The 16,107-nt window shown below is 42.1% G+C and overlaps 1 protein-coding gene across 6 annotated transcripts in view; it reads right to left on the bottom strand.

Moving 5' to 3' along the window:
* Positions 1-16,107, bottom strand: part of SLC26A7 (solute carrier family 26 member 7) — a 182,509-nt gene that overhangs the window by 40,935 nt on the left and 125,467 nt on the right. For all 6 annotated transcript variants that reach the window (XM_090040304.1, XM_090040306.1, XM_090040307.1 and 3 more), the window contains 2 exons: positions 10,000-10,106; positions 6,942-7,008 (listed from right to left, as the gene is read on the bottom strand). In XM_090040304.1, the coding sequence (XP_089896430.1) occupies positions 6,942-7,008; positions 10,000-10,106 (174 nt within the window). The remainder of the gene's footprint in view (positions 1-6,941; positions 7,009-9,999; positions 10,107-16,107) is intronic.

Below are 16,107 nucleotides of genomic sequence, written 5' to 3'. Positions count from 1 at the left end.
CGCCACAGCGCCACCCACTGAAATTACGTCGCCACCCCCATACATCAGCCAGCGCCCCCTGGAGGATACAAAAGAAAAGTGCAATCACATTCGCAGCTCGGAAAGAAACATTGTAGCTCAAGACTTGGAACCAGATGTGATAAGTGAAACAAGTAACCAAATGGGCAATGATAAAGACAGAAGTATAGAAAACACTAGTGGAACCATGGAAAAGAATATGGAACCTGAAATGACTTTCGCATATCCAGTAGCTGTACAGAAGTATACTATGGGACCTAATGGACAGCAGCAAACGACCACAACCACCAGGTCTAGAACAAGATCGGAAATGAATGAACTCAAAAAGGAAACTAGTATTAAAAATGAGGAGACTCCTATAGCCTGGCTAGGAAGGCTAGTGGCTGAAGCTGGGAGTGAGTTAGTAGACAGGGAAGAAGCCTTGCAACTGGTTAGGAATGCAGCCTGGAGTCGAGCAAAGGTGGTGGATCCAGTCCCTGTGTTAGCGAATCATTATTGGCCCATTCCTTTGCCAGCACTTGCAGTGGAGGCGTTACAACGAAAAGTTCATGCATGGCATGAAGGAATAGTAAATAAAACCAATGCCACTGCATTGATACATGCGGTTATTGGAGCATCCTATGCTCTTTGGAATCCCGTCTTTAGGCCATTAAACCTTACCCTAGATCAAGTGCAAGGAGCTTGGCCACATCGCTACGCCACTACGCCAGGGGATGTTCCATGCTTAGCAGAAGCCATAGAAGCAGCATCAGAAATTTATGGAGGAAATTTGACCATCACCATCAGGTTATTACTGAGTCCCTCCATAAATGGGCCTGTGATGCATACCCTAGGGTTATTAGACCAATTGCAGGGAGCGATGCGACCCAGACCCCAAAAGAGTGCATACCCTACTACAAAGGAAGAAGACGAGCTAGAACAAGTATACCCTATTGGGAGTCCCAACAGCCATTACCTCCGACCAGTTGAAAATAAAACTTACCATCAGACTTATCAGAGGGAAGTAAATAGAAGTCCCCCACAAACAAGAATGAATCATCAACCACAAAAGTCACCGCCAAAAAATCCCAGGAATTCCTCAAGCTATCCATTCTTTCAACGCACGCCACTGAAAAGAGCCATATTCGCTTTCTTGATGGAGAAGTCAGGTCTGTCAAAGAAGCAATTACGATTACTTGGAGGGGAGGGACAACGGACTTTAGCCAGGACATTGGGTTTCCAGGAAAAGGGAAAGCCAAAAAACGAGTAAGCGCTGTCGGCGGGAGTCCAACGACCGGCAGCTACGCCAACTCGGTGAAACAAGACGGCGAACGGACAACGGACCCAGATGATGAAATAACCCTTGAAACGATGATACGAAATCCGGAAAGTCACAACAGGTTGAAGGTAGAACAAGGAGTAGAGATAGATCATCAGAAGGAAGAAGCGTCAGAAGATGATGGCGTTAACGGTATGGAGAAAGAGAGATCACGGGTTTTAAGAGAAGAAGGTGATGTAGCGATAAATCACTTGGAAAATTTCAGTGATGACCCACGGCCGTATTCAGTGGTAAAGATTCGAGATCCGGAGGAACCAACTAAATTAGTCCCCACGAAGTTTTTGTTAGACACAGGGGCACAGGTAAATGTAATAAGAGCAACGATTCCACACATTAGGACGAGTCGGGTAATGCGAGTGCAAGGGTTGAACACGGCCACCCTAACGAATAGGGTAAAGATCTTAGTAGAAGGATACCAGAAGAGTCTAGGTGCAGTATTGGGAAGCATGAATATCTTGGGAGTCCCCGGAATAAAGATGTTGAACTTAAAGGAAAAAGTGATGGAGGCATTACCCATAAACATTATCGCAACTCACGAAAGACATAGACCCAAGTTGAAGATCCTTTCTTCCTGGAGGTATAGCCCTATTCCCACAAAGGACAAGCTTAGGGAGCCGTTGGAAAAGGTCTTGAAACACTTGGAAGATCAAGGGTCTATTACCGCTATCTCAGCGAGCACAAGATTATCCCCAGGTTGGGGCATAGCAAAACCAGGAAAGCCATCTGAAGTCAGGTTAGTCGTGGACTACAGGGAGGTGAATAAACGTTGTACTGAACTGGCGCAACCCACTTCGTGCAATTTGATTCAAAGTTTGAGAGAGATGGCCGAATACCAGGCAGAGAAATGGCTGGGAACTACTTTGGATCTGAAGGACATGTTTTTTTCAATTCCCATCCAGGATGACGACGGAGTGCTGAATATGTGTGTGGGAGGTCAAATGTTCCAATGGAATGTATGCCCCCAGGGATATCGGAACGCCCCAGCGTTGGCCACTGCTGCAATGAACTGTAGCTTTGAAAAGTTCTGCCACGATAACCCGGACAGTAAACAGGTGGAGATGTGAAGCTACATTGATGATGTGGCCATAATGGGCAGAAAAGAAGGAGTAGTCAGGAAGGTCACTCAAGATCTGGTAGAGCATCTCTCAAAAGATGGATGGTCGATAAATTTAAGAAAGTCGAAATTAGATCCAACCCCTGAAATTGAATTCTTAGGAACGCTATTCAAAGAGGGAAGGCGGTATGGAGTGTCTCATGGGGAAAAAGACGTTACTAGTTTGTTAAAGAATAAAATCCCCAAAACAAAGGCTGAATTCCAGTCCATATTAGGTAAATTAAATTGGCTGAGACACTACATCTTACCTGAACATTTGCCAGTATTGTCAAGAATCCAGCAACAGATCAGGGACAAATCAAGAAGAAGAGTACCGTGGACGGGAAGAGACACAAAAGCTTTGGAGAAACTATTAAATACCGTTGAAGAGACTTCTCTAAGCGCTATAAATTTTTCAACTCCTATGATAGTAACCGTAGGATTCTCAGATGAGCACCTATTTTCCACCGTAAAGAACTCTAATGGGAATCTAGTATATACTGCACATAAGACAATTCATTCCGCCCAACATCGATACGGAACTATTGGTAAAATGCTGCTGGCCGCTCAATTAGTGGAACCATTATCAGTAGGACACGGGAAATTTCAAGCGGTAGGAGCCACTCTACTCCCACGGTTACTCCACAATCGACCGGACCCATGTTTCCAAGGGGATTTATCCACTTGGAGTACTCTAGTGCTAAGCCATTTATACCACTGGCACCATTGGAAACATGCGGATATAACACCTTTAGAACCGACGAAACCCGAGGAAAAAGTCATTTTATACGGGACTATGGAACCTGCGTGGATGGCTTCAGACGGTACCACCCGAGAGGGAGGAAGATATGGGTATTATTGTAACCCCTGCCGAATACATCAGGTCTACCAGGGAGGCGAGTCAGCCCAGCGAAATGAACTTTTAGGATTTAAAGAACTACTGCTACACTGTTTTACATGTCACAATGGGACCCTTCCAGTTCCAGTTCTTGCTGTAGATTCCCAATACATCTATAACATTGTTACCGGCCGAGCTTCGGCATCCGAGAATCTTGATGTATGGGAAGGGATCTATGGTCTACTGATTGAAATCGAAGTACTGCCCCTGAAAAAACACACCCGGTCGCATACCACTGACACTGATCCGGTGCACGAAGTCATAGATAAAATATTGCAGGAACCAAGCTGCCCCGAACAAGTAGCAGTCAATGAGTCTATATGTGTAGATCCCTATTTAACATGGCTACATGAACATTGGAATCACCCAGGATCTCGAGCATGTCACGAGCGATGGAATCGGATAGTGAAAGGAAATCCAAGATATGGCCATTCACAGGATTGGAGAAGAATAGTGCTAGCATGCAAAACCTGCGCCAAAGAGAAGTGCCATCCTACGGGAAACACAAAGGGCGTATTTGATAAGAAAAAGTTTGCTCCAGGAAAAACATGGCAAGTCGATCTGTTAGGACCATTGCCTGAAACCGCTAGTCCAAACAAAGGATTAATAGTAGTGGACCTAGGAACACGGCAAATTACTGTAGTCCCATTAACAAAGACCCATGCTGCAGCCGTGATATCAGCATTAATAGCTATATTTTCTGTCTGGAAGGTACCGGATGTCATTCAATCGGATAGAGGGCCGCCGTTTACTTCTACAGCAGTAGAAAAATTTGCCATATTATATAATGTACACTGGCATCACCATATACCCTACCATCCGCAGTCAAATGGTGTAGTAGAGAGAGCTGTAGGGTTATACAAAGAAGCATTACGAACCCGAGGGAACGGAACATATAAAGGCTGGGTAAAGCAAAATCATGAAGTACTTATAAACCTAAACGCTGATAAAGAACTTTGGAGCACAAGAGATATTATACCAACAGATCCTTGGAAACCGAAATTCCAACCTTCGGAACTCGTGTGGGTCACTCTTCCAGACCCACGAAACAAACACCCAAAAGTCCTGACAGGGGTAATAATTACGCCAGAGATGTACCCAAACACTTACTTAGTTGAACTTGAAGAAAGTGGTCAAAACATTATAACCCACCACAATTGGTTGACCCGAAGGGCGACAAAACAACCGATAAATAAGATAGGCCCTTAAAGTAATGTAAGTTAAGACAATATGAGAAAATCTGTTCTGTCTGATTACGTTTTATATTTCAGAACAAGAGCGACCGAACCTACGGAACGTGAAGTTCTTCAATCAAACCATCAACCTAACGAAATCGTCGAATCAGGACCATCAAGGCATGATGGGGACAATTAGACTGTTTTATTGTATATTTTGTATATATGTTACCATTACTTTAATTCAGAGCACGAATAGCTCTGGCAGAACTTGCAGAGCAAGTTGAGCTGTTAGCTAACGAGACGGCTACCGGGTTCGAGCTGATAGATAGACAGCTCCAATCCACCTCTCGTATGACGATGCAGAACAAATTGGCATTGGATACCCTACTAATCCAAGAAGGAGGGTTATGTCAATATCTTAACCTATCACACGAGATGTGTTGCATTGCCATTCCGAATATATCCATCCCCCTCCAAAAACAGGTAATAAAAATCCGGAAAATAGCGAAGGAGGTCAATGCTGTTTCTGGCATCGGAAAGGGATGGTTGTCACGGATCTTTAAATGGCTGGGATGGGACGTGTCATCATGGGTGATGAATTTGTTAACCCCTTTGTTATCCTTTTTGATAGTTATTATTGTTATAACCACGTTAGTTTGTTGTGTATTTAAGTGTGTCAGAAAGCAAATGTCGGATTTGTCGGTCTTCGTCTATACTCGTATACCGACTCACATAACCTTGACCGAGGAAGTTGAAAATGAAGGAGATTACGAGCTCTAAGATAACATTCCTGGTTCTTGCATTGACAGCAAGGGGGCATGTTGGAGCAAAATTTTAAGTATAGGTGCTGCCAATGCATGAACTCAGTTTGATTGAGAGTGGAAAATTCCATGCAGGGCCTGAGTTACCCCTTCTATGACCTCAGGAGCTGTCAATCAGCCCTGACCCACTTTCAGCTCTGAGCAGACTCAGTTGCTATGCAGATCTTAGTGCAGAGCATGCCCAGTGTACGACTGGAATGAGGTAATACCTCTAGAAATTTCTCTTAGCCAAGCAGCCTGATTGGCTATAGGGCTGCTATAAAAGGTCTGAGGGCCCCTCCCTCTGGGGGGAGAAGATCGCGTCACTGCAGACAGAGGCTGGTGTTTCTAGGGACTGTCTGGCAGTCAGGCTCTTGGGCCTACTGGTCTCCTTCCCCAGATTAGCACTCTGTGCTGGTTAGAGCGATTGTGATTTTGATCTCCTGGTTCCTGATTCAATTTGACTGATTGCTGACTACGATTTTGGACCATCCCACTACGATTTCACCTCAACATTCTGGCATCCTGACCTCGGCATTACTCTACGACTACTCGATCGTCCACCAATATTGGACTGGCGTCACGTCTCGTTTTCATCATTCACCGTGTTACAGTTAGTTTGTTGTTTGTGTTATCCACTCAATGAGCTGTTGACCAGCCCTGGGACTAGGTCTTTGACTGAACCTCGTGGGCCAACAGACCCCTTTGTTGTTCTTGTTGTTGTTGTTGTAAACTGTAACTGAAGACATCGTTCTCCTACGCACCTAAGCGTAAGTCAAATAAATTCACAACTTGTTTAAGAAACCGCTACGCTTCCCGTGCCTCAGTTCTCCATAGCCAATAGAACCCGGCCTGTTACCGTGTCTAATTGCCACCCCGGCCCACCATGACTCTGGGGTTTGGTTCCCCACCCCGGGACACCTTTAATACTGAAAGACGATATAATAGTCAACAACGGGGTTAGACTCCACAATAGTGTTTCTATTTAGTGTTTTAGGATTCTTCCCTTTCTCCTATATTCTTGTTTTCAGTCATGTCACTCAGAACATTTCAGGATGCCAAAACAGAAAAGCCTTCTGGGTAAATTCTAGCTTCAAAACCCAAGACATAATTGCATGCCAAAAAATAAAAGATCTGGATGGGAGAGCTTTCTTGACAAGGTAATAACTAACAGATACACTAATCACTGGAATAGTAAGCTATATAAATACTTGAAAAGTAAGGTGGTTATGATAAAAGAACCCACATTGGACAGTGTTGGAGTGATGTTGTGATGGTCCAGGAAATGTGTGAGGGGCAAAGATTTTTCTGGTTGATGCCTTTTATTGAACCAACTACCTGGTTGGGATAAACTTAGACAAACTTTCATATGCAATGCATTCTTCTTCAGGTCACCTCTTGCATAATTTCTGGACCATTAGGGCTACCTACATCACTCTTACACTAAACTTAGGTCTCCTGCCCCCTAGTCCAGTGCTCTATGTAATAAACCTCATTGCTTCCACTGGCTGCAGTTATAAAGTGATCATATAATTGAATGTTAGTGTACTGACTCTTACAATTTCTATGAAAAAATATGGGAAATAAAAAGCTATGGATTAGTAATGGACAGAAGAGTAAATAGGAGTTAACTTACACAATTAGCTTCTGTTTTGAATTTACATTCCACTTCTTTCATATTTTTCAAAATCAGTGTCTTTGCTCTGCAATCAATACATAGAGAAAAGTAAACAAAACAGTCATTTTGAATTAAGGTAGGTATAGATGCCATACCTAAATATAGGATAGAAGCTACAGTGTTCTAACCATAGGATTTCTAGGATTTTCTGCACATTTAAAGCATTATTTCATACATTAAACAGGAAATAAAAAAAGAGGAATAGGCTTTTTGTGGGAAAAAATGTCCTTCCAATATATAAAAGCTAGACCACTGAGTAGGCTTACGTCTTGTAGCCTTTCTAAATCCTGGTATATTACTTTTAAATTTATGGCTTTGCTTTTTAAATTTAAAGCATAAATAATGGGACTTTTTGTAAAACTAAATTTTCAATTCTGTTAACCTGTTATCCACTGTATGCAGTATTGTGGTACCATCTGAAGATCTCTGGTCAGGATCAGATATTTGCTGTTTGAACAGCTTCCAGAACAAAATAAAAAACTCACTTGCACCTATATATCTAGTTAGTTTGCTCTTGATTTCCAATTAAATTATGTAATGTATGCCTCACTTCTTCAAAAGAAATAAAGGAATCACCTTGTTATCCAGCCCATAATTTATTTACCAACCACAAGGAAAATAAAAATGCCATGGAAAAAAACAAGATTACTACAGGAGTACAGGTTATGAAAGTTAATGCAATTGTAACTAGCACTACCTTACTGTGCTTGCATCAACATGTTCCATTAATGCACACAAATAAACTCTGGAGCTCATTGTTTCAGAGTGAATCACTCCCAGACGTGCTTGCCCGCTACCCCTGCACAGAACCACCCTCGTGCCTCAGCCAGTCTCTCCACAGCATGTGGAGCCCCATCAGAGCAACCCTGGGCTGGTTGCTCAGATAGGGTTCCATGTGCTGTGAAGCAGCTGGCTGGGGCACAAAGGGTGCTTCAGCACAGGGGCTGCCTGCTGGCTTGCCCTTCACTGAACCACCCTGTACCCCAGCCAACCAGAGCAGCATCCACACGTGGGCTGCTATGGACAAAATAACTCTGCAAAAGGGTAGTACTTGTATTTCACAAGTACCATCCTGCTCCAAAGTTTATTAGTTCATGCACCCTAACAGAGGCACACATGTAGGCACAGAGGCACTTACTACACAGTTAATTAGTCAACTGCACAGCAATGTCTCATGTAGATTCACCCTATCTGTACAAGCGACATAATATAGAATGGCAAAATGCTAACATTTCAATAGATGCTTCAACATTCAAAGACAATCTGCAACCAGTGGGATGGCTAGACAAACCCTTGTGGGGTCTGTTGCCCCTTCTACAGACTGTAGTGCACTGAATGTACTTTTATTCCATTGAATTTATATTTTTATTTGTTCTGAAACTTCCTATTCGTAGGTCTTTCTAGCCATCCTCATCAACAGATACTGCAAACTCCATTTTCATGAATGAGTGACATAAAGCATATTATTTAACAGCACAGTCTTAGAGTAGAATAATAAGGACCTTAAGCCTTGTGTGAGCTTTTATTACAAAGATAGTAGTTATATGTGACCTGATTCAGTGTCCACTGAAGTCAATGGAACGACTCCCATTTATTTCAATTAGTGCTGGATTGGATTCATGGTGCTTTATGCCAAACTACTTTCCCATTTCCCCCATGCAACCTCAAACATCTAGTCAGGGCCGTCCCTGGGGGTGGGGGTGAATCAGGACAACTGCCCCGGGCCCTGCAGTTTGGGGGGCCCCACGGAGCCTGGCAGAGCGGCTGCAGCAACTCCACGCTGCCACCAGCTTCATGCCCGGCCGCTCAGTACTGCTCCCACACCCTGCTGCCGAATCTGCTCCTGGCTTCCTTGCATATGGGGGCAGGGCCCTGCACAGGCTGATTTGCCTGGGCCCTGCACCCTGCTCAGATCATTTCTGCATCTAGTCAAAGGGTGTAAATGAAATTAGAACTTGGGCTTTTTCACATTAACAGAACTGTTCCTAAATTTACATTTTGTTCAGTAGCAGAAGGCTGCCAAAACTGCACTGATGAAATTCACCCAAACATTTTATACAGTACTAATCATCACTGAATGGTAGTACTATTTAGCTATTTACACCCCAATCCTACTAATTACCCTTCTAGGAGACCCCCATTAACTCCAATGGCATTGAATCAAGCCATATATACTAACCAACCCAAGTGGGATTTCATGAGTGTGCAGGCAGCCACCCACATAGGATAAGCAATTTGCAAACTTAGCAGTTTATGGATTAAATTTACTAGTACTGGAATGACCACTAACCTCAAAAAAATATTTTCCTTTGCTCAAAAACAAAAAAAAATACTATTTAGAGGTTTTGTGAAAATAATATGTATTCCATTTATGCTTCTCCTTTGCTCATTTTTTGTAACTTGTACTTAAAATCTACAGTGTGGTGTTTTCTCTTTTCATATTCAAATCATCTTGCTGTCTGCTTTTATTTCCATATTTTAAAAAGTGCAAAATGTCAGCTGGCACCCCCCTTAGTGCAGTTCCTAGGGGCCCATAACGAGACTTAATACCTAAAATTTACCAGACATCCTGCATTTTTTAATAAGCAAAAAGGATCTAATGGAAGGAAATTTATATTGATTTTATTCTAGGCTTAGTTTGAATCACAGAAATTTGTAATTATTAAAAATCATAAAATAATTCCACATTATGAACTGATTTTATAATTAACTGATGTCCAGTAAATGCATAGGTCTGCTTTTTTTTTTCATATTTGCATGGGGAAATTCCCTTTTATAAAAAAACAATAAAACACTTCATAAGGTCCACTTCAAGGCCATTATTACACTTAGTAGTTAGATGTTATGAAGAAGTTAAGTGATCTGTTTTAGTAACCTTATGGCTACAATTTTCTCCTAGTTACAATAAAATGAGGTTATTTAACCCAAAGTGCCACACTTCTATTGAATATGAAGCAATAAAAAGCAGACCCAACGATTTGCTTCTAGGCCATTTCAAGAGTAAATGATATCTCACCTGGGAAAGCGGAATATCATTATCAGTATAGTGCAGACAACTCCAAACAACAGTCCCACGTTAGCAGCAAAGCATATTGTAAACACGTAGGTACTAACCCATATGCTCTTTGAGGAAGGAAACAAAAGAATCGTTAATTTAAGCTACCACAATAATGTATATTTCATCAGTTGGAGACAAATATGTTAAAGCACAGGCAGTAGGTTCCCAGTTTGGAGGTTTATATTAGAATAATTGAACTGGCAAACAAGGAATATGGAAGTGTGAAAACTATGTCTTTCCCTTGGGGAAGATGGGTGATGTGACACTTTAATAAGCCTAATGGTCACAAAAGCACATTTTCTGAAGCATTTAAAATGACGTTTCTGCTGTGGAAATATTTTTCAGGCTGAAAATAACTGGCTTGCAGAAGTTTTATCTGTATTTCATTTTCTAATTTGGAAAGCTAATGACCACTTGTTTCCTGCACACATTTTAAAAACCTCTTTTTATATGATGCCATTTTGAACAATCATGCAACAAATAAAGATATGTCACTGAGGAATTGCAGGTCATATTTCACAAGGAAGTTGATTACAGGTGGCAGTTCTTAGGTTCCTAAAAAGTATAACTTGCTGGAAAATGGTTTATCAGGTCAGCAAAATTTTAATTTTTTTAAAATCAAATCCTGAAATAGAAATAAAAAATGAAGTCTCAAAATATTTTGATATTCAATATTCTCTCTCCACCCTAACAAAATTAATTGCGCTAGATAAAACCTTCAGTTTCAATAATTCTGTGTTGGCTTCTAATTTTTTTTTAAATAAAAATAAATATATTTTTAAACACAGTCACTCTGACCTGAAAAAAATTAAATATTTAATTCCAAAATGTCAGAATCAGGATACTTGTAATCCATTCTCATGGGAAGTTTTAGTTTTGTATTTGTTGAAAAATTCCTGACCAGATTTACTAAGTTTTCACAAAATTGAACAAAAGGCATTACAAACTAATAACTATCACTAATGAGTTTAACTGGCCTATCAGAAGATTTTATAATATGATTTCTTCCTTGGATGGATGATTGAATACCAAGACATTTAGTTCAGAAACACTAAAACACAGTTATATACTTTGGACCTACTCTTAGGAATTATGCCTGGGCAAGGACTGAATGATTTAGCTCTTCATTATCCAATATAAACCAAACATCATACACAAGGTAGAATGTTTCTCTCCATTCTTTACATGACCAGATTACAGCAAAAGGATTTCCAATCTTTCTTGAGTGATACATTTACAAAGCATTCTTTGAAAATAATGATAAATTCTAGATGCATTTTAAAATTAAAACTCTTCTACCAATTACTGTGCGTGTACATGTACAGAATAACTCTTGGAAAAACAAGCAGTCAGAACTGGTTAATCAGCGAGTCATTAAGTCTAGTGTTTAGGCTTTCCAACTATGCCTGCTATTCACCAAACTATTTATTACATGCAAAAAGCTAATGGAGAAACTTTGTATACCAAATATAAGTTGAATCAGACCAAATCTGTTCAGCTAATATGTATTCTTTACTGCTTTTCACACACAATTCCTTTAAGTTAAATTACAAATCTGAGTCTCAATACTACATGTCACTAACATCCCACCTAATTTTACCAGATATATGAAATGCAATAGTTCTCTACCCTTACTTTAAGTGATTAACTCATCACTGTGCTAGTCCTTCTCTATGTTGTTAATTCAATTTTTTTAAACTGCAAATTTTTCCTAGATTTTCATATTTCAGCTCTGTAGGAAATGTTTCGTATTCTGAGTTCTCATGGGTCTAAAACACCAGCTGGAGAAATGGCAGAAAGGAAAACCTTAAGCTAATTATAAAAAGTATTAGAAAGGATGGAATGGGAATAGAATTATGAAATCACATAAGCACTGGGTCGGAGGGGACCTCAAGGGCCATACAGTTCAAACCCCTGCATGAATCCAGGTTACACTATTCTTCATAATAAGAAAATGGCAAATGCTGGTCCTGCCTCTTCATGAAAATCTTGAATGAAGGAAATGTTATAGTTTTTCTGGGCAGCTTGTTCAATTATCCAACTGTTCTGACAATCAGAAAGGTTGTTTTCCTGAGAGTTAACATGAATCTACTTTGTTACAGATTATACCCATTGCTTCATATCTGGCCCTCTGTAACAAATAAGAACAGTTGCTCTCCCTCTTCTCAATGGCAGCCTTTCAAATATTTGAAAACTACTGTCCTGTTATTCCTTAACGTTCCTTTCTCCAAATTAGACATACCTAGTTCTCCCAATCTTTCCTCATACAGTTTCAATTCCAACCTCTTTATCATCTGTGTTACCTGCCCTTGAATCTTCTCTATTTTCTCTACATCCTTCCTAATATGCTGAGCTCTGCACTGTGCACACTACTCCAACAACCACACAGAGCCCATTTCTGGGTATTCAAAGCCAAAAATGTTGAGTACTGCTTATTCAACTGATATTTCTTACCCAGTTGATACAACTCTTGTCTAAGCACAGGAACACAATACTATGTTAGCATGTGGTCCTCTGTCAGAATATCTCTGTGATCATAGACTACAAGGTCTGTGAGAAAGGGACCATTATATGCTTATTTGTTAGTATGACATCTAGCACAATTACCCTAGGGCTTCTGGCCACAAAGGTCATATTATGTAATAAATAATAAAATACTCTTTTTCTCTACTAGGGATAAGGTTAGTGGATACTGCTGAATCTTTCTGTCAGGTTCATTTGTTGATAGGTAAACAATATGTACACTTATTGCAGCACCCCGTGCCATTGCAAATGTTTCAAAACTACAACAAGATAATGGAAGAGATGCTGGAAGAAACAAAAGCTGTACTTAATTTTAGGAAAGCTGGTGACTGCTATTTGGCAGTCTGGTGTTCTTCATCTTAGCTGTAACAAGAGACACCCAAGGTTTGAGAAGAAGAGCCAAAACAATCATCCCCTCACCTGCCAATCACCCTCTCCAACATTTATGTTGGCCAAGGACCCGAATTCTGTTATTCAGGGTAGCACCCAGACTCTTTAAAAGCAGTTTTGTTGATCCTCTGTTGGAACATCCTTAATTCATGGGTAGGTGTAAGGTTACACAGAGAATCATAAAAACATCAAAGATTTCTTTGGCAAGCAACTATCAGAGAGAGATCGGGGCTGATAATTTAACCACAGCATTCTCCAAATCTTAGCAATAATGTACTATATGTACATGGTTGTTCTTAATAAAACTTTTTCAACATCTGCAACTTGCAGGGGCATACTACAGTGTGGGGGGTTAAGTCTAAAGGGAATAGAAAAGCAGTAGGTTGGAGGCATGAATTTGTGTTGAATCCTTTGTATCTCTGCACATGTGCAGAGGACAAAGTACTTAGAATGGGCCAAGAGGTATTGAGATACCAGGGCCAAGAGCACCTGGTGCAGGGAAAGGCTTTTTGGTCCAGAACTACAGGGTCCTGGAGTACTAGGGTGGTGGGAGAGGGTGTGGGAGAGGTACCAGGCATCCAAATCAGGGTTATCAGACAGATTCCTCTGGAAACTTCAGGAACAGGTAGGGCGATACCAGTTGCCCCCATTTCACAACCAAAGGACTCTCCACAGTCATAGGGGACAGGGCTAGAAACTATGGATTCAAACTGCAGTAGGGGAATTTAGATTAGAGATTAGGTGGAACATCTGACTATGAGGGTGGACAATCTTTGGAACAGGCTATGTAAAGAAATTGTGCAGTTGTTATCCCTGGAAGTTTTCAAGAGCAGGCTAGACAGACACTTGGCTGTGATGGTTCAGTTAGGAATGATCCGGCCTTGAATGCGGTGCTGTACTAGATGACCTCAGGAGGTCCCTTCTAGCCCTTCTTTCTTATCATGCCAATACTGAAGTTAAGCATAGCTTATTATGTAGCTCAATACTTTTCTCTAAACAAACTGGCTACAGCAAATGTTGTCAGTGCACCTATTTAGAGCACATAACAAGTTGACACAATGGCAGTCCTATGGGCTGATCTGTTTAGCTGAATGGATACAGAACAAGCAGCAGTGGTATAATCATCTCGTTTTGCTTTATCACCAAAAAGTCCCCCTTCCTCTGCTGACTGACAAGTCTCCTGGGTGGCCAGGTGCCTTCTGCCACTGTGTGACATTCGCTGGAGCTCTGAGGGACCCAATCTTTCCTTTTGTGGAGCACTCCCCCACCCCACCACCAGTTGGGCTACTGAAATGGCAGGTGTGCCATGGTGACCCACCGCTGCATTGTGTCCTGGTCGGCATGCATGATGTCCCACAGCCTCCAACAAGAGTCGCACAGGGTGACAAGCAAGACATGCCACAGCTCCTGGGTCTCTGTGCTTGGGTATGGGTGGCAGGACACCATGACAGAGTGAAAGCAGACTGGGACATGGAAGGATGTACAGCTCATGATGGAGGGTTGTCACTCTGGGGCTCTCCTGCAAGTCTAGGACTAGGCACAGGGGAGGGTCCACAGTGATGCAGCAGGGAGTCAGGGGTGGGATTGCCCATGCCCGGCAGCCAATCAGGCCTGGGTGCTCAGCTGCACTCAGGTGAGAGGGAGGTGAGCTTAAGTGCCCCCAACCTACTGGCCTCAGCCAGTGCAGAGAGCCTGAATGCCTTCCCACCAAAGGGTGAACACGTCTTCTGTTCGCTACTGATCTAACCTACACCACTTACAGAAAACTGCATAACTTAGACTGATTCCACCTCATGCTCTTTGAATGTCTGTACTTAGCCACATTGGTAGCCTTAAGTGCAATGTGAGCATAGTTTCCATCAAGGGCAAACAGTCTATCAGGTTCCATTCACCCACTTCTTAGAGCTGAGTCAATAAGAGCTCAATGAGGAGACAAGTTACAAACAGAGGGAGTTGAAAATTAGCCTCTGTGTATTCGGCAGTTAAACAATGTGGACCTAGACTTTGTATACTATGTATGAAGCTACCTAGTGCCTGTGCCACTTTGAATCCAGAATCCAGACTCACTTTATCACAGAAAATCCAATAGATGTCCAGCCAGTGACTATGGGACTGGAACTGCTCTTGGAAATGACTGTATTAGTTGAGGATATTTTTGGAAGTTTGGATAAATCATAGTATCATAGGGTTGGCACTGGTCTCAAGGGTCATCTGGTCCACCCCCTGAAGAAATGCAGGAATCATCCCGGTTCAAAGTTTATACAGCCTTCTACTGAAAACCACCAAAGAGATTCCCTGACTTCCCTTGGCAGCCTATCTAACAGCAAGGAAAACTTTCCTGATATTTAATGCATATTTACTTTGCTGTTATTAACAGTCAGTGCATCATGTCCTGCTCTCTGCAGCAAGGCAGAATGGATAAAGGCTGCTATCATGCCTTCCCCTTCCTCCCCCATCAACTTTTCTCCAAGTTAAAGATTCCTACTTCTCTCAATGTTTCTTTATACAGTGTCACAGGGCGCTAAGGTGCCTGCTCCTCTTAGAGCAGAGATTGCCCAGGAAGGGAACACAAAGAGCCAGATAAGAGTCCAGGTACAGGTTGCCATGACAACTGGCTAATGAAGGAATTGGCTGCACCTGCACCTGCATCCGGTTAGCTGGCCGGAAGAGGCAGGCCCCTAGGCCCATATAAATCCTAAGGCTGGAACCAAACAGTTCAGTTCCCTGCCAGCAGCTGAAAGGGAAGGAGCCTTCAGGAAGGAAGGAAGGGCTCAGAGATGCTACAGCCATCAGATATGCTACCCTTAGGACTAATGGGGCACCAGGAGCCCATAAGGTACCCTTGCCTACAGGCACCCAGTATTAGAGAAGGAGTTTTACTCTTTTAAAGGGGCAGAGCATGCCTTGCACTTTGTGTTATGTTATAGCCCAGGGGCTTATGTTTGATTGCTGTTATTTGTTTGCTGTCTGATAACACCGGTGGTTTGGGAGGGGCTATTTGGGGAAGGAGGAGACCTCATTGGGGACCCGCTACAGCTTGGGGACCTTGGTGCCAGTGAGGGTGTGGCACTTGGGGTGCAAAGACTCCAGCACCAGTGAGGGTGCAGCATTTGGGGCGCAGAGACAGGGCTGTAGAGAGCCCAGAGAGGACAA

Source organism: Crocodylus siamensis, chromosome 3 (assembly GCF_052110815.1).
Source record: "Crocodylus siamensis isolate JL-2025a chromosome 3, ASM5211081v1, whole genome shotgun sequence".
Taxonomy (NCBI): domain Eukaryota; kingdom Metazoa; phylum Chordata; order Crocodylia; family Crocodylidae; genus Crocodylus; species Crocodylus siamensis.
Note: the sequence above shows the minus strand (reverse complement) of the source record. Positions and strands in the feature narration are given on the sequence as shown.